This window comes from Crocodylus porosus, unplaced genomic scaffold (assembly GCF_001723895.1).
Source record: "Crocodylus porosus isolate Cpor-Errol unplaced genomic scaffold, CroPor_comp1, whole genome shotgun sequence".
Classification (NCBI taxonomy): Eukaryota; Metazoa; Chordata; order Crocodylia; family Crocodylidae; genus Crocodylus; species Crocodylus porosus.
This window is the reverse complement of record NW_017728886.1, coordinates 111,249,624-111,267,958: the sequence shown is the minus strand read 5'-3', so window position 1 is coordinate 111,267,958 and position 18,335 is coordinate 111,249,624. Positions and strand designations below refer to the sequence as shown.

Here is an 18,335-nt window from a genome sequence, read left to right as displayed (position 1 = left end):
TCTATAAACTCATTAGGGGGGGACCAGAAGGGTTTAGGGAAGATGCTGTTTCCCCTAGCGCCCCCTGGCAAGACAGGAAACAATGGACACAAATTATTAGAGAGTAGATTTAGATTAGACATCCGCAAGAACTACTTCACAGTGAGGGCAGCTAGGAGCTGGAACCAACTTCCTAGGGAAGTGGTGCTGGCTCCTACCCTGGGGATCTTTAAGAAGAGGCTTGATGACTACCTGGCTGGACTCACTCCTGCCCAGGCCAGGGGTCGGACTTGAAGATCTACAAGGTCCCTTCTGACCCTACTTCTATGATCTATGATAATTTAATTTAAAAAAAAAAAAATCAACTTAAATCTTTCACAGGAGATGAAATGGCTACTAAGCAACTGTGGTCAATGAAAAGCCCACAGTACTTCCTTAAGAGAAGGGCTGTTAATCTCCCAACACAATTTCAAGTTAATTACTTTCTGCTACCTAAATTTTCCCTTCAATTTCAAATAGATTCAGTACTTATTCATCTATTATCCTAACACCTTGTTTAGCACTGCTGTGACCTTTCTGATGACCTATCTCAGATATGGCTGTATTTCAAACATATAACACTGTGTATACTACACACGCTGCACATTTTATAGTTTGTAAAAGCAGTTTTATATATATTAGGTTGAAACGTATATCATCTTTGAACCCAAAATATATAAAACTACTTTTACAAATTACTAAATGGGTTGGGTTTTTTGTTTGTTTTTTTTAGATATTTAGATATTATGTTCTGGTTATTGAAAGCTGCTAGTGTTGTTAAAAACAGAGACATATTTCTGTGAAAATGAACTGAAGATAGTGGCATTGTATTGAAATATAGTCAAATATTAGCAAATTATATTTTTTCCAAAGCTTCAACAATTGGGGCTGCCTTTTTGGAGGAAGGGGAGTATGGAAGTGGAAAGTTCAATGTGGATCAGTTTGAATTAAGTTTCTATTCTGTTTCCTCTCATTGGTTGCACACAGGTCTCTAAGGATCTTCATAGATGTTCAGGTACTTCATTCCTATTGAAATGCATTTTAATATAATCAAATGCAAGATCTGACCAAAGTGCCTGGAACATGAATGGCCATTCCCAAGACGATGAAACCGTTAACATTAAACTAAAAAATATTAAACAAACTGAAGTTATTCAACATTCATGCAATGAAGTATCACAGAAATGTTTACGTAAAATAGTAAGAAAGCAAAAATATACCTTATAGCCTCTTCCACAGATTGGCCAATGATATTTGAAGTTGGCCCCGGCTGTGACAAGGGTGTCAGGTTAAGCACCCACTTCACTGGTTTGTAGTACTCATCACTGGAACTTAATAGATAAAACAACGTGGTGAGGAAAATCACCTGAAAAACAAATCACAGCTTAAAATACAAGTACTAAATACTATAGTCCATTTAACATAATTAGGAAGGACAAAATACTACCAGATCAACTTAGCATCAGAAAAAATAAACCTTATCAATTAAATCAGCATATTTGTCTGTAATTTGCACCTGTTCAAAATGGATTTTTATGGTTTCCTCTAAATATTCCAGGTAAGCATATTTGTAAGTATTCTTTCCACATACAGTAGTAAATTCACTACTCCTACACTACAGAGTTTTTCATCAGGCATGGGGAATTAAAACATATAGTATATGAAAACTTGAATTATGACTCACTATTTTTAAAGCAAATTGTTTGGAGTTGTTTCAATATTAAACAAGCATTGCACAGACAGACATAATGGGATGAAATTAAGAGACAGAAAATTTCAGCTTGCATGTTAGAGCAAATCTTCCCTGCCTGAAACCAATGATTTTGTTTCTCAGCCCCTCCCCCCACCTAAATGATAGTTTTAAAGCAAAAAGTGTCCATAAAATCATGTAGTCTCACTTCCTGTGCAACCAAAACTATTACATTTAACCCCACTTTATTATGCTCAATAACTTTTTGGCTAAAACAAGTCTTCTACAATAAACCCAGCTTTAATTTTAAGTTCCCAAGAAATAAAGAATCAATTTTATCAATTAGATAAAAAAGTACACTTTCATAGCCAGCAATTCTCCCATGGTGGTCACTCTTCACTACACTACAGTAGTTTCCCATTGCTCACTATCAGTTACCTTCTGCTCTTTGTTTTTATTCATAACCCATTCAAAAAGTGTTCAAAATTTCCATATTCTCTGTGGGGATTTCAGGTGACCTTATAACACCTGGATCTTTCATCTTCCTATTCTTCAATATGTGAGCTGAACTCACTATTCACTGTACCGCCACAAAAATTCTGTAAATATTTTCAAAGTAGAATACACTCGTGTCACTGATTACAGCCTTTGTTTAAGCAAGCACAACTACTTTGACTTCAAGTTCAGATGCTTTTGTTCGTCTCAGTCTGAATTCTGCAGATCAATACTGAGTTAAACTCAGACAACAGATTTATTTGGATGCAGACAGTGTTTGCAGCTAAATGATGGTGTTGTTTGACTTCCAGCGTTCTCTTGTTATTACAAAGAAACCCTGAAGGATGTGATACAGTGGCAAATTAAAACAGCAAACTTTTGAAACCAACAATCAGTTAAGTGGTGGACATACAGAAAACTAGTCTCAAGAAGAAATTTGATGACGAAATGTTTAGCTGGATTTAAGCTTTTTGTTCTAAGCATGCAGAGACGTTCAAGTGAAGTGCTTTGACAGCAAATCTAGTGTTATCAAAATCAAAACAAAAAGTCTTTCCATAATGTTAAACTGGACCATTTTCAAATTTTTTCACCAAAACATTTAGATTTTTCATTTTCGAATTACTTGTCAAAACATATTTCCTCATTGTTAATCAATGTTAAAAATTGACAGCATTAAATGTGATGGACATAAACCATATCAGTCATCTCAATATCTAGTCTAATTTCAAGGTGTTATTTATAGACATTAGAACTAAAAACAGCATAACATGTTTTTCCTGTATTTCAGAGTTCCACATGGGCATGCAATTTTCATTGAGACATGGAGTTTGCCATTTAAAGAAAGTAAAATTTAGCATTTTGGCACCATTACTAGACCAAAACAACTTTTCAATTTGATAAAATTTTGTTCCAACTAATTTTGATAGTGCAATTCATTGATACTACAAATACAACTTTTTGCTAATTAAAAAAAGAGTGGTGAAGGGGCAGTATGGTAACATCTGGGGAAACAACTACAAATCACACTGAGAACTAAGAGTTTCTCAGAGAAATTCAGACCCCTGGCAGATGTTACATTCATTGTGTAATTAACGCACAATAAACTGTAACATGCTGCACATTTAACCAATTTATCACATAATAATAGTGATAAACTAGACACAAAAATGTCCCATGTTTGACATGGAACACCTTTGTGAGTGGTTTGTATCATGTTTTAAACTGAACATGTGTAATGTTGAAGGATGCTTGGGGAGTCTAGTACAGAGTCACTCCCCTGTGCTGAGCTTCCCATAAGCCTTATTTAAAATTTCCCAGCTCCTGGGGTGCCCAGCACAGGGGAGTGACCAGGCTGCCTGGACACTGGCAAATTTAAACCCAGGCCATGCAGACTGGCACTGGAGTCTGATGTTGGGCGTGGTGTACCATGACATCTGAGGAATTTTACCCCAGATCTCAGAATCACTACAACTTGACAGGCCTTAATGTGAATGGCTGGCATGTCAGGACATGCCATTTTTGAGAACTGGGATAAAGTTCCTCAAATCCCATCACACACTGAAGTTAACATCTCCCAGGAGTCTCAAAGAACGCAAATTGAACCTTATGCTGTCAGTGAGACTTTTCTATTCCACTTCATAGTGATGAGTAGAAAATAGAGGAAGAGGAGGAAAATAAATGTCTCTGACTTTTTCCAAGGCATAGATTCTGGGTATGAGCACAGATCATTGGCATGATTTCCCTTTCTCAAACACTGGCTGAAGCTACAGGGATACTGGATGCTTAGAAAACAACTCATCTTGGCCCTGTACATTAAAATGGATACTCTATAAAAGTCTGTTCCCTCACTACAAAATAATGAAAATTTCTGGGAAACTGTCAGCATTCTGACTTCAAGAGTTATCAAAAAAGCAGAGGATAGGTCACATTGTATCAGAGCTTAAAGAAAAAGCAAACAATCAAAAGTTGCCAGTGTTTCTTAAATTACTTCATAAGTCAATTCATTTTTGAAGAGAAAATTGGAAGTATCAAAGAAAGAGTCCAAGTTTAAAATATACATATCCTTGCAGTTCAAAATATTGATTCTGACCCCCAGAAACTTACTTCTACTCATCTCAAGCTGAACAGCTGCATGATTTCCTATGCTGGCAGGAAGCCATAGGTTGACTTCATGCAAAGCCAAAACAACTGGATTAAAACACTGATTCAACCCCATCTGATGCACGTAAAAAAAGAGTCTATCCTGAAGGTCACTAAAGCCATGATATCTTTAGGTGATATCATTATCACTAATGCCATAATATATTGCTCCTCTCCTACATATCTATCAGAAGAGAGGCATATGACAGGCTAAAGTGGAACAACATTCCATCTACTCTGAGAAGAAAAAAAACAGTTTTCAGGATAATAGTTCTGTAGGGAAGATCCTTTAAAGGCAGAGAAACCGCCTCTCTTGAATTCTCAGAGCATCTAATAAATTTATTTTACTCGCTGGCTCAGCTAACAGACTGCTGGAACGTTTATTTACCAAGCTCAGTAGAATAATTTACTGTATGCCTTAAACTGAAGGGTCCTTTTTTCATTTCTTCATCCCTTATTGTTTATTCTTAAAAACAATACAACTTACAGTAAAAATCTTTATGCATGTCTAAGATTTCAATTAATATTTTACAACTAGTGAACTGCCTGTCAAGAATGACTGGGGGGAGGGGGCGGGCAGGGACGGAGCACCACCACCCACCACCCCACGCTGCCGCCGCCGCCTCCCAGGAGCAGGGAGGTGGGGAGGGGGAAGAAAGCTTGCCCCTCTGTCCCCCTCTGCCAGCATCCCATACCACCGCTGTCTCCGTCCCTGCTCCATCACTTCTGCACTGTGTTAGCAACTTTCTGCACTCTGATTGTTTGCTCCACTAACCAGTCAGAGTGATCCAAGAGTGGTACGGACAGACAGACGGACTAAGCCCTTTATTATAGAAAAATAACCACCCCCACACAGCTCTGTCTTTATTTTAAGAATAGTTATAAAAGACTTGCATAAAAAAAGAAAAAACATCTTCAAAGAGAAGGAGAAGTTGACTATATAAAAAGTGCGGTCATATATATTTTAGCTTTTTTCAGTTGCAACATTTCATGTTACTTGCGAAGTTAGATGATTATTATTTAGACAGCAGCATGATTTTTCATTACCTCTAAAAAAGACATCCCGTGCAGTTAACAGGGCAACAATTCTTAAAGGTGAATTTTATGCATTAGACAAATGAAAACAAGAGTCTATATAGTCAGATACATTTATCCTGAGGTAGTACAATATAGTTACTTGTATGGATAATGTGTTCATGTGTCTGTTTTAGGGTGGGGAAAGCTTACAATGTTGTTTTAGACTTGAGGTCTCTCCTCAAACTGACAATTTTTATTTTGGAAGTGAGCCATCATGAAGAAACTTTACACAGGATAAATAGCTTTCTAGATTTATTATCAATATAAAAATAGAGCTCGTCACAGGGAGGATACAGGGGACAGACCCTGAGGGGCCAAGCGGGAACCCTGGGGGCCAGAATATACCAGGGAAGGCGAGGAGAGAGAGACAAAAATGAAGAATCCCTTACCTGCAGCTGATGCCGTGGCAAAACTGGAAGTGGTGACAGGACCTGTGCGGCTTGTTAGCTGCATCTTTTTAAAACTGAGGCCAGCAGTGGGGAGGAGTGAGCAGAGCCGGTGCGGGAAGATAAAAGGCAGCGCGGGCGAAGGAGAAGGGGGAAGACCAGGAGGAGAGTCGACAGGGAAGGTATCCCTGGAACCCCAGTTAGAGGTAAGAGGAGTCAGGACTGTCTCCCACGGGGCAGAAAGCTGCCTTGAAGCCCGCCGGAGGGAGGACGCCAGCATCGGCACAGAGGGAGAGAAGGTGGATGTATCTTACCCAGACAAAGGTGTAGAGGGAGAGGATCCAAGGTTTCAGGGCGAAGAAGCCATCAGTAGGGATTGCCCTGAAGAGGAGGAGAGAGTGAAGGAACTCAAGTCATCGACCCAGGTGGGATCCGTACAGGTCTGGGAAGACTCCAGGAGCAAACCCAGACGGGGAACGGAGAGCCTAAGCAGCGAGAGGGGCTGCAGAAGACAAGCTCCTACTGTATAGAGCTGGCTGGCGGGGGACAGAGTGGGCAGAACTAGAGGGACCATCAAGGGTCCAGCTGACATGCAAGGGGTCTGCAGCGTAGAAAGGAGAGTGTGTTAATCACCAGGCATACATGCAACTCAGGACAGGGCCAGCTGGAAATTCTCAGGGGTAGGTTAGCCCATTTTGTGTGTAGTCAGGAATTTACTGGCAGTGTTTTTGTTTCTTTCTGTTTCCCACTTTCAGAGGGGTTGGAAGGCTTGTCGCATAGGGCCCTAGAGTTGGCTCAATCAGGGGTTGGGTTAGACCTCGTACATCTCCACCAGAGCGCCCAGAACACCAATAGGCGAGGGTCAGGCCGAGAGACATCAGCAGCTCGTCAAGGCTGGGTATCAGGACGAGGTGTAGGGGAGGCTGGAGCCTTGTGGAAGACTGCTGTCTAGAGATCCCAGATGCCGGATGAGCCCCAGTAGTCAGACCCCAACACTGAAGGAACAAGCAAAGTCATGGCAGGCGAGATTGGGATGGAGGCTACCCCGGGGCGGGACGTCTGTGCAGTACAATCACAGGGACAGAGCAACGAGCAGTCCTACACACTCAAAGCCAGGCGGCATGGGACCAGATGATCAAAGCCTTACAGGTGCAGAGCTAATGAGCACTCAAGAAGCCAGGGGTTCAAGAACAGCATGTTTTGAGGAAGAAAGCTCTCTAAGAAGAGGTTACTTGTAAATGGTCCATTTGAGGAGACTTATGTGAGGAAGAGCACGTCTATAGATTACTTAATAGCCCTACAAAGAGAAAAACCACTGTTTGCCTGGTACCCACATCCAGATACAAACACAGATTTTCCTTCTTAGTGTAAAGGATGAACAATTGAAAATAAGTATTTTGGCAGCTGAAATTGGGAGAACCACACTTAAAAATGCAGAGGTCAAGTTCAAACAAATTGCATGCAATGGAAAATTTGCACTCTTCTACCTAAAACATTCCAGAACAATGCAGTTTTCCAGTCCCTGTTAGCCCAGTAAAAGGCACTGTTGCACTGCTATATCCTGGCAGTGATTGAACTAGAAAGGTTAACATTTTATATACCAAATTAACCTTTCAACTTGTATAAAGGATTTTAGACATTCCAGCAATGCTTCTTGAAACTGCCTTAAGAAAAGTAAAGACTACTTCAGACGGATAGTTTTCTTACGCAAACTTAAAGATAAGGTTCAGAAGGAACCTACATTCATAGAAAAAAAAGTATCACTCTGATTTTTAAAACTGAACTCATTAAGAATTAATTTGTCAGAAAGAGTTGGATGCCTCTTCTCCAGGAGCTGCAGATGATATACAGTCACCTGCATTCTTCATCTCCAAATATATTTGTTTCTAATGTAAACATATAAGCTCAAAAGAAACTGCTTTCAATAATTCATATTGGGTGAAATACTGGAACCAAAAAGAAAAGTTTTTAAACACACATGTATGTAATAGTTTTCTCCAGCTTGTGCCCCCCCCCCCCCATTGAAAGGATAATTACAGGAACATGCAACCAAATGGAAAAAAAGTAATTATAGTTATGAAATGCTTTTGCCCATCACATTTTTTTTCACTTAACTATGAATTAGAGGCCACACATGTCTTTAAATATTCTTTGGCAGCACTTGACTTAACAGTATGCAGTATTAGTTATTCATGCAAAGGGAAAAGATCTTTTGTCCTTTCCTCAATGCTTTCCATCAACACCTGCTGAAATTCAACAGACTATTTTCTACCATTTATTCAACATGTTCATGTTGTACATTTTTTACACAACAAAACCTACACGAGGATTTCAGTCACACATCCAAGGTCAGTGTTAGATTAGTTTGAAAAGGAAAAAAATCCCAAAACCTCACAGAAAGGCAAGCCCTTCATCCTAGGCACCTCAATGGCTAAAATCTAGGTGATCACAAGCATTGGGCTCTGCTCCAGTCATTACAATTTTTAAAGCAGGAGCTGTCACAACACATAGCTGTGGTGGAAAGAAAGAAAAATCACCTTTGTCATTACTAATTACTTCACACAGCTGTGGCTATCAGATTCAGTATTAAATAAGAAACTTTTAAAAGTTAAGCCATACACACTCTAAAATGTGACAGTCTTAAACCTCTGTCAAGTACTATTAGAAACAAGTACTTGAAAAGTGCAGTAGTGCTAGTGAAACCACAATATCAAACAAAAGAAAAAAACCCACCCCACCATGTAATTAAGAATTAGCTTGGTAAGTAAATTTACATTTACTGGAGGCATTTCATTAAAAAATATATAATATGGTAACTAAATAATCAGTACCTTTGCTTACATTTTCCCATAGTAATTGCTTTTCCTATAACAATGCCTTTTGTGGAAATATACTTAGGAAAAGTATTGCTCCATTTCAGGAAGAACTCTAAAGAAATACTAATTATTTATAGAGCAAGTAAGCCACTGATTCTCAACCAGGGTGCCATCACAAGCTTTGAAGGGTGCTGCTGGGAGACAGCAGTTAAAACTGAGATAAGCTTGAGATGGTAAGTGTAAGCTCTTCCCTTCCAGCCATTCCTCCTACCCCAACACATTGCAGCCCACGTTCTTGTGGTAGCTGCTCCTCCTTTCCCAGCCCCTCTTCAAGGAGGGAAACACTGTAAAAAATAAATTAGTTTTTGAAATGGAATGCCACTCAGTTCACAAAAGTTATGGAGGAGTGCCTCAACTCTATGAAGGTTGAAAAGCACTGGAGCAAGCAGTCATAAAGCAAAGGTAACAAAGGTATGGCCTGACCCATGAAGCAGTTTCATTTGGTCAACAGGGCTCCAAGAGGGGCTGGGAATTGGGGGGCCACGGGGTGTTACTGAATTTCCAAGTACAGAGGCTCAATGGGGATGTGTGGGGGCAGTGAGGGGGTAGGGCAGGGGGTAAACAACGGCTGTATTAACACCTATGCTGCTGCTGCTCACCCCAAACCAACACTGACTGGGTCCAGAACTAACCCACAAGGAGCAATGTAATTCAAGTCCAGGCCTAGCCTGGGGAGGAGGCCAACAGTTTGATACCAACAGCATGGGGAAGTAGCGGCAGCCATAGGGACGCATGCTGGACACCAAGGCTAGGGACAGACATTACACACAAACCAGATTAAGTGATCAGCAACTGGTTTAAACCTGTAGCAGAACAGATAATCAGTGCAGATAAACCAGTTTGAAAATGGCTGAAGCCAGTCTGAGATAAACCTGGTTGAATGTAATACCAGACTTAAACTGGTTTGACCCAAATCCAAATCTATTATGTAAAGTCTGTCCCAGACCCCTTCCTGGTTTAAAGTTAAATCAGAGTCCCACACCATCCTAGCTGCTTTGCAACTCTGAGCAGGGCTCTGCTGCAGCCCAGCAAGGCTGGCCCCACCCCTCTGCTCCCTGGCTGGAGCTCTGGTAGAGACTGCAGGCACAGTGGCATCTGCCTGGGATTCCTCCTACTCATCACCCCCCTCCACTACCTGCTCAAGCAAGGATTCCCCCTGCCCCTCTGCCTTACACAGACATCTCTCAGCATTAGCTAGCATACTACATATAATGGCCATGGTCTGTGCTGTGGGAGACTGGACAAAAGCAGACAAGACAGTGTTGGCTTACGGCTTTTTGGAGCTAATCAACAGGTAGCTGGTAAAGTCCCCCTGTTCCTTCCTTGGAAAAAGTTGTTCAAGAAGAGCTTGAACTAATGAGAAGCTTTTGTTTTGTTTGATGGGCTGATAAACGTTAACAACTCCAGGTGTAACTCCCTGATGTGTAACTCAATGCTCTCTTATCAACAGCAGGGGGTGGGGGAAACCCCTCCCTAATCAGAGCATCCTGCTGATGCCTGGCCATGCCCCCACCTCAGCTCAATGTGGAAGGGAAGGGAGGGCTGCCCTAGCACCCCCTCAGCTTCTAGCCTGAGCCGCTGCAGGTATGTGCCTCCATTTTTTCAGTCCAGAGGGGAAGTCTGTGTGGTTACCAACCGGTTCAGCCTAGACAGGTTAAAACTAAACTGCAACGATTGAATGAATTCAGGCTCAGGGTTTTTGAATGTCTGTCCCTAGCCCGACGGCATTTATACACATACAACTGCCTGCTCTGACACACTGGAGAGCCATTAAGTCAGAGCAGATTTAATTAATTGAGCCTTCTCCACATGCAAGCTGATGGGCCTTCAGTGTGTTTTAGTTTAAAAGCATGCTGCTGCCATTTTCTCACCGCTGACACGCATCCCACCATTTATACAAATGTATGTGCCACGGCACCGAGCACTTTTAAAAGCGCCAAGTGCTGCAGCACAAACGTGTACAATGCCCCACATGCCCAGCCAAGTGAGGAGAATGCTGCAGCGGGGTGACTCCTGCCCCAATCTACTGGGCTTCAGCTCCTGGCTGCCTTCTTCTACCCACTCCAGCCACTTGCTGGGAAGCTGCGCATACTGGCTCGGGTGGGAGCTGCGGTAATGCTGCCAGTGAGCATGAGATGGATGTGGCTGGAAGTGCCCACGGCAGGATGGGGTGGGGCTTGGTCCAATGAGGAGTGCTACAGGGGCAACCACAGGCCGGATACAAACAACTGGCAGGCCAGATGTGGCATATGGGCTGCATTTTGCCTATCCCTGCCCTAAGCACAGACAATCCTAAAAGAACAGATTATGAAAATTTTAGATAATATCTATAGAGATTTTAAAAACATGTTGGGTTTTAATTTTCCTTGCCCTATAAGCCTAGCACAATTGAATCCAAGATAATGAAGGCATATGTAGGCATTAGGACACAAAAGACATTCCCAAATAAAAGTACTTAGAACTCCAAAACTTAAGTACCTGTGATGTCACATTTTAAGAGCACATGACTGTGCAAGGATTGAGCCATACTGTCTATTTCCTGTAACTCCAGGGGCACAAAATATCTGAAAAGATACTTAACCAGCTCTCTACAGATTCCATTTGAAAGTCGAAAAGGAAAAATGCAGCTTCACTTGTACAAGTAGAGCATGTGTCCAGGAAAGTCAGTTTGACAAGAGTATCCTTATGCACATCCCAACAATACATAAAACTTCTAGAATGACACCCTCCTCCCTCATCCCCCTCATGGGATGAGAATTATACTGGATGTAACTGATACTAGCTTCTGTGTTGCCAGCAGCTATACTGGTAATGATCAGAAGGAAAATGTTCAGGATGGCTCAAAACCACTCACAACCCATCAAGAATGAGGAAAACATACACCGATTGGAGGAAAAGATTAAATCTTTTATCGTAAGCAAAAGGTGACCTGCATTACTCACAAATGTCTGGTCATGGTCTTAGTCATTACATTTCTACTGCCAGTCTCCTGGTAGAATTATAAAGCATACAAGTGTTCTGCCAGAGTGTCAACCAGGGATATCTCCCTTGTGAGAGGGTTTCTCTCAAGAGTGAACATTTGCATGCTACCTTCCCAGCCTGGTCCTGGTTCAGGAGGAGTCTGGAGAAGGGAAGCCAAGCCCCCTACCCATTTCCCTGGCCAGGATCTCCAGTCAAAAAAGCTGGGGGCAGAGCAGAGGAGAAGCTGCTTCTTGACCCCTCCCCAATCCACCCCTTTAAGACCTTCTCAGGTAGCGGGAATTGAGCATGGCTGCAGGCTGAATGGCGTACACTCTCTCTCAGAAAGATTTCTACCAGTAAAATGAACAAAGTTGGTACACATCCTGCCATATCTTGATTCACTATACCCCTACACACAGCCAAATCACTTCAACACCCCAAAATTAGATTAATGAAGAAACATTCATTAAAGTAGTTTTTCTGTCTTTAGAAACATAATCAAGTCCCCCTGGTGGAAGCAAATAAATATGTCTACTTATTAGCAAAGTAAGTGTAAGCAGGTTGGTGCCATGCCGGCAGGCTTTGCTCCCTTACACGTCCTTCGGAAGTAGGCTCCCAGAGCCAGTTCTTGTAACACAAAACAGTATTCCTTGGTCCAGACAAATAAAATGAATACAGTAGGCCTTTAGACTTTCTCCAGGTGGCAGGAGAGATTACTCTAATTTTGGTTCCCTCCTAGAGGTGGATTTTGCTGAGTTTCACTCTGATACTTACCTGCAAACTGTTCCTTCTCCCAGCACAACTTCTTTGGACTTCTGCCAGCTAATCACCCACCGGTCAGTTCCTACCCCAGGGCTGTCTGCCACTCGTAAGGCCACACCACTGTTATACTAAGCTAATCACATTAACAGTCCACTGCATGCAACTTACCAATGAGAGCACAAAATTGAGAAGGGCTGTTCCGCTATGAAAGAGGATAGTTACTAACGTTGTTACTGTGGTAAACAGCAGGCTCACATTGCGACTCATTACTATCCAAAGAGACTCCAAGATCTAGAAAAGAAAAGAAAAAGAAAAAAGAAACAGATACATGAAATCACTACTTGAAGCTAAATGACCTAAAATACAGAGAAGCTCAGAAAATGATTCCTCTCTGCAATGATTCTTCTTTCCACCAGGAAAAAAAATGGTTTAGAGAAAAACATTTTGTTTTGTGCAACTCTTAAACTTTTCAATTAAGCCAAATGAGCATGTTCACTTTGTCAGCCAAAGTTCCCAATTTCCATCCAAAAATGTTCCAATACAAGTTCTTTAACCAACTCTAATAAAACAGGAGAGCAAAAATGGAAAAGAACACTAGAAGCTGAACTAGGAAACTTAGAAATGAAACTTGACCTGTCTCCTAAGTCAGAAGTATTCGTTCTTCAGTATAGTCAGTCCCCCCTCAAATTCAAGCCAGCAGCTTGTGTGGCAGGTAGAAATATAAACTTGTGTCAAATACCGTTTTTTTTAGCGTTTTCAGCTACTGAAATAGTTTCCCTCCCCTACACCCAAACCCTATAGAGGAAGTCACATGATGCAGGAAAGGATATAAAAATGAGGAGGCGGCAGATGTAAATTAAAACAGGAAGCAAAGACCTGTTATGACTGTGATGTTCTTATACACCAACGTGATTTTGGAGCAGAATGTGATCACCTTATTGCAGAGAAAACGGTTAGAACCAGATAAAAGTCAAACTAATTAAATTTGTTTTTTCCCTAAAATTATTAAAATCTCAGTAAAATTAACTAACACAAATATGACAGTTTCAGCATTAACACTTATCAAACCCACTTAAACATAAAATTTAGCTGAACAATGTCATTCTTAATGCTTATAAAAAGAACATGAGATTATTTGTGCCCTCTTTCTGTCCCAGTTGGATTGCACCAATATATTATACTGAGGTACTAAGCTTCTGGTACTGAGCAAACTCCATCTAGTACAGAATGCTGCAGCATCTCCAGAGTAACCCTAGCTACCAGAAACACTTCACACAGAATAAATAGTCCAATTCATGGTATTAGTCCTTATGTTCAAGGTGCTTAACAGCTTCAACACATGTTGTTTAAATAAAGCTGGGGAACAAGACTGTGGTTGATATACAACTTTGGTACCCTTTTATAGTAAAAGACAGACCTCATCTGCACAGGGGACAGAGCTTTCTTGTTAGGTTTGGCTCAAGACTGTGAAATAATTTCCTGCAAAAAACAAAGAACCATCACAAGCTTCACAGCTTTCTGCTCCAAGTGCAAAATGGATTTCTGTGACTTTACCTTCTATAACAAAGCAAGGTGTGTATATCTGGATAGAATTTTATTAAAAATGAAACAAAACAAACTCAACCCACATATTCCTACACATACTTCTCCCCCACAGGGGAAGCGTGAAAGAACAGACACGTGATGGTTGTTAGTTATATTGCTTAACGCACTTCTGGGAAGTGCTCAAGTACCTCATTAGTGTGCACAGTATTAAAACCTGTAAAGGAACAGGAGTGTATGAATGTGTTCTATAAAAATTGAAATAAGGAATCCATGTCAAAATCAGATTCCAAACATTATTGAAGGTATTTACTGTGCAGAATAATTCTCTCTCCCCAAACTAGCAAACCAAACCAACAGCATCTATTTTGGAGTAATACATCCATGGAATTAGTTATTTAATGGGAATTCAACCCCACAACTATTTTACAAATAGCTTAACAGTTCTTTTATATTGTGTTAAAGATCAGAACTACGTAAAATTCAAAAAATTCTTTGCAAGAATTTGTGACAATTCTCCCATCCCACACTGGTTTATCTCTTTCCTATTATTATGGTTCAGACATTCACAAAAACAAACTGCATTTAACATAACCCAACATCTAAAAGTGACTGATTATTGCAAAATATAGATAAGTAAATTGTTTCATATAAAAATACTTATTTTTTTCTTTTATAAGTAGGTGTTTCACATTGTTTCTAGTTTAGTTGTGAATATTCCATACATAAATATTTTATTAATCTGAAGACAAGAAAACCAGAGACAAAAACAGAGCCATTAAAAATAACTTCTTGCAAGAGGCTTGCTTCATCCTCTTTACAGTTTAGAAATTATGGAAACAGAATTAAAAGCTTTATAGTAGAAGTTTTTATAATAGACTTGAATATAAATATATATTCACAAAAGTAAAGGAGAACCTAGACATTTATCATTGAGACAAACAGAAAACAACTGCCCCTGGCAGGGAGGGGGGAGGAGAGAGATGCTACAAAATAAAACCTGTGCTACTCTCCCAAGTGCTTGTTTTGGACCATTACAACTGAATGTCTCAGAACTAGAGAAGTCTCCCTCCTTCAGGAAAGACCTGGGTCACATACAGATATTTGGCTCCCACTGTGAGAACTGCCGCTCTTCCAGTAGGAACCAAGAGTGTACAGATGTTTCAGCTTTCTTTCCTGGAGCAAAAATAGAGCATCTGAGAGAAAAACTGCTCGACTCCAATCAGGCGGAAGATACTCCCAGGAACAGGAGTGTAGCTGCAGGGAAAGCCTACTATGTTTTTCAGAGCCTGAAGTAACCTCGTCTGGCAAGGGCACAGGGAGCAGGTACTTGTTCCCCTCCTGTAGGCTGGGAGGAGAGTGAAGCAGCAGCAGCCAGCTGCTCCCCACGAGGTCCGCATACACAGGTGTCCCCAGTGTGAGAAGCAGGCAAGGGATTTTGCTCTCCTGCTCTGTGTACTCAGCTCCCAGACACGGAGTCAGACTGAAGGAGCAGCGGTGCAAGCTCCCTACCTGCTTCTCACTCTGGAGCCCCTGGTGTAAGAAGCAGGCAGGGGGTTTACTTTCGCTGCTCTGTCTGCTTGGCTTCCTAGCCCTGGGAGTCCCTGGAATAAGAAGCAAGCAGGAGGGTATGCAAAGGGAGTCCCTGGAATGAGAAGCAAGCAGCTCCATCTGCTCAGCTCCTAGGCACCAGGAGCCAAGTGGGGGTAGCAGTCCCATACCAACTTCTTAATCCGTAGTGAGGAGTGGGAAGGAGTCTTTGCCTTGATGCTCCCCATGCTTTCTCCAGATCACAAGCACCCTGTGTTGTGGGAAAGTGTGAGAGGCAGGGGAGAGAGGGCAGTTAGTTTCCAAGTAACCACCTGCACTGCTCTTTTTCCCAGACTTATTTCTAGAGGTGGAATTTTTTTCCACAGCTAGAAATGCAAGACTGTACGCAGCTCAGAGATCAAAACAAAGACCTCCCTATTCTGGGAAGGCCTAGACTTGGGGATCAGAAGATAGCACTGAAAATGCAATTGCCTACCCAGAATATTACATAGGAAGGCCACGGAAATGGCCTAGGATCTAGTAGAATGGACCTCCATTTGGGACTGTAGTTCCACTTTGGTGGTCTCAGATCATATCCAATATTTAGCCAGACAGTTTATGGGCTGAGATTACTGTACCATTCAATCTCTCTGCTAAAGTTAAAGAGCCATGGAGATTTCTGAAAGGCCTAGTTCTGCATGCATAATAAGTCAAAGCTTTTTGACATCTAAGAAATATGGAAAAGCACTCAAAGAGGGGGGAAAAAGACACCTCCCCACCTCAAAAGGTTATCTGCTGGTCCAGAAGGAAATTGCCTTAAAGTAAGAAAATGCTATGAGAAGGTCCTTTAGAAATCTTCAGACTATTGGGCAGCAGAACACATGCCATTATTCACTAAGTGAATACAACACTGAAATGGCTGCCCACTTTAATGGAAGTGATATAGAGGTTAGCATGCTTAAGCTCTATCAGATAGTCCAGAATGAGTGGGAAAATAGGACAAGTTAAGGTTAATGCTTTTTGCCTGACTCCAAGAGAAATGGGACAAGTGGTAACATTCTGATAACTCTTACTTAGAGTAACAGGACTTTCTTATCAGATAGAAGCCTGGGCTGAGGTTTCTCCTGAATCATAAAGATAGGCATTTCTTGTTGATGCTGTTCAGAAAAAGAGCTACTGGTGGGTAACCCAAATCTGCAAAAATAGACCTGAAATCCTCAATCTCCCATTCATGATATAGGGGTATAACTCTGCTGAGGCAATATGCCGAGTGGGTAGGGGAGCTCTTGTTTGGGACTTCTCTGGCCTGAGTACCCCTGAAACCAGCCTAAAGTAGAGATGACTACCTCCAACTTCAAGACCCTGGACTTTCAGTTCCCAGCCTTCCCTGGTTTTCCACAGCTTTGATTCCAGGTGTTAACTTCCAATTCTGCTTTTAAGAAAGGGACTTTGCCTCTTGCTGGGGAGAAGTGCAACACAAAAATCACAGACAGAAAAACAATAGCTCCTTTTCATTAAAAACATTTATTGTGGCAAAGGCTGCCCAGCCAAAGTTTCTGTCTCCCTCTGAAGGGTTAAAGCAGGCCCCCTACCATCTCCAATTCAGCTCATACAGCTTGAGCCCTGCAAAGTTACTCAGCTACTCTCTCCTCAGTCTATAAAGCCATAAGCCCCAAAGGGAGTCAGCGAGTCTTTCTTCAGACTCTTTTGGGTCACTACCCTCTTTCCTTGCCCATCTGTCCATTGTCATGGCTTATCAGTCTCCTCACTTCGGGGAAGATGTACCAGAGGCACCAAAGGATGAATACTAAAGCCCACCTTTAGTTCCATGCAGCTAGTCAAGTCCTGTTGATACTGAAGATCCTTCTAGCCTTCATGTCCCACATGTGGGCAGCTCTGACATTTAGCAGGGATCCTTATTAACCCCTTTTTCTATGTGTATTAGCTTTACAGGGAAGCAACATGAGGACATTGAACAGAGATGTAACAATAAAACGAATAGTGCACCACACCACATGCTTCTAGCTTTGTAGGCCTGTAGGGTGGAAGGAATGTCACCAGGTCACAGAAATACAAAAGGTTACAGGCCTAATGACAGACAGAAGGGATCCAATTTTTATTGCTGCGCATTTTTCAACCAACAGAATAAACCTGCTTAACACTGCAAAGATATTCTACACGAGGTAAGCAGATAATGTTGCAGAGTCCAGGGTAGCTCCAATGAACTTTAGTTTCTCCAAAATCCTATCATGTTTGTTGATTGATGATCAGTTCTAAGGTTGGAAATTCATCTCTTCCAGAGGTTTTCCAACACTTGGCCATGGATGGCCCCTTTCAACAACCAGCTGCCTAGTTAGAGATAAAACTTCCATCCCTTACCTCCTAAGATGGGTGGAAAGGACCCTGGTAAAGGCACATGAAGCCATCTAAAAGCCAGATGTGATACCACTCTTAATGGTCAACATATGCAAAAATGCTCTGCAGTGGTGTTAGGACATAGTTCAGTAACACCTCTGTATATTTCAGTGGCTCTGTTAGGATGGAGTTTGGGGTCTATGCTGGTATCACAGTATCTCTGGTATCCCAAATCAGAGATGTAGGAGAAGAGGTTGATTATGTCATACCAGTAATGCCTCTAAATCAAAACTGGCTATGGTTTCTACTCATGATTTTTTTATGCAATGAGAGAGTTCTAGTGGTGTCAGTATCCAGTGCTGAACATATGCAAGTTTTCCTGGTAAACTTGAAAGTCGAGAAACCTCTGATGGAGATTGTGATGCCAAGTTAACTGCCCTTGGATCTCCTTAAGCTTCAATAATTACCTTGCTTATCCAACTGATGGAGAAATAAAGTCAGTGC

The 18,335-nt window shown here is 41.5% G+C and overlaps 1 protein-coding gene across 1 annotated transcript in view; it reads right to left on the bottom strand.

Annotated features, from left to right (window-relative positions):
- The window catches only part of TMEM245 (transmembrane protein 245), a 116,351-nt gene that overhangs the window by 44,465 nt on the left and 53,551 nt on the right, over window positions 1–18,335 (bottom strand). Inside the window, exons 11-12 of the mRNA XM_019540734.1 lie at window positions 12,573–12,695; window positions 1,239–1,384 (exon numbers count right to left, since the gene is read on the bottom strand). Coding sequence (XP_019396279.1) covers window positions 1,239–1,384; window positions 12,573–12,695 — 269 coding nt within the window. The remainder of the gene's footprint in view (window positions 1–1,238; window positions 1,385–12,572; window positions 12,696–18,335) is intronic.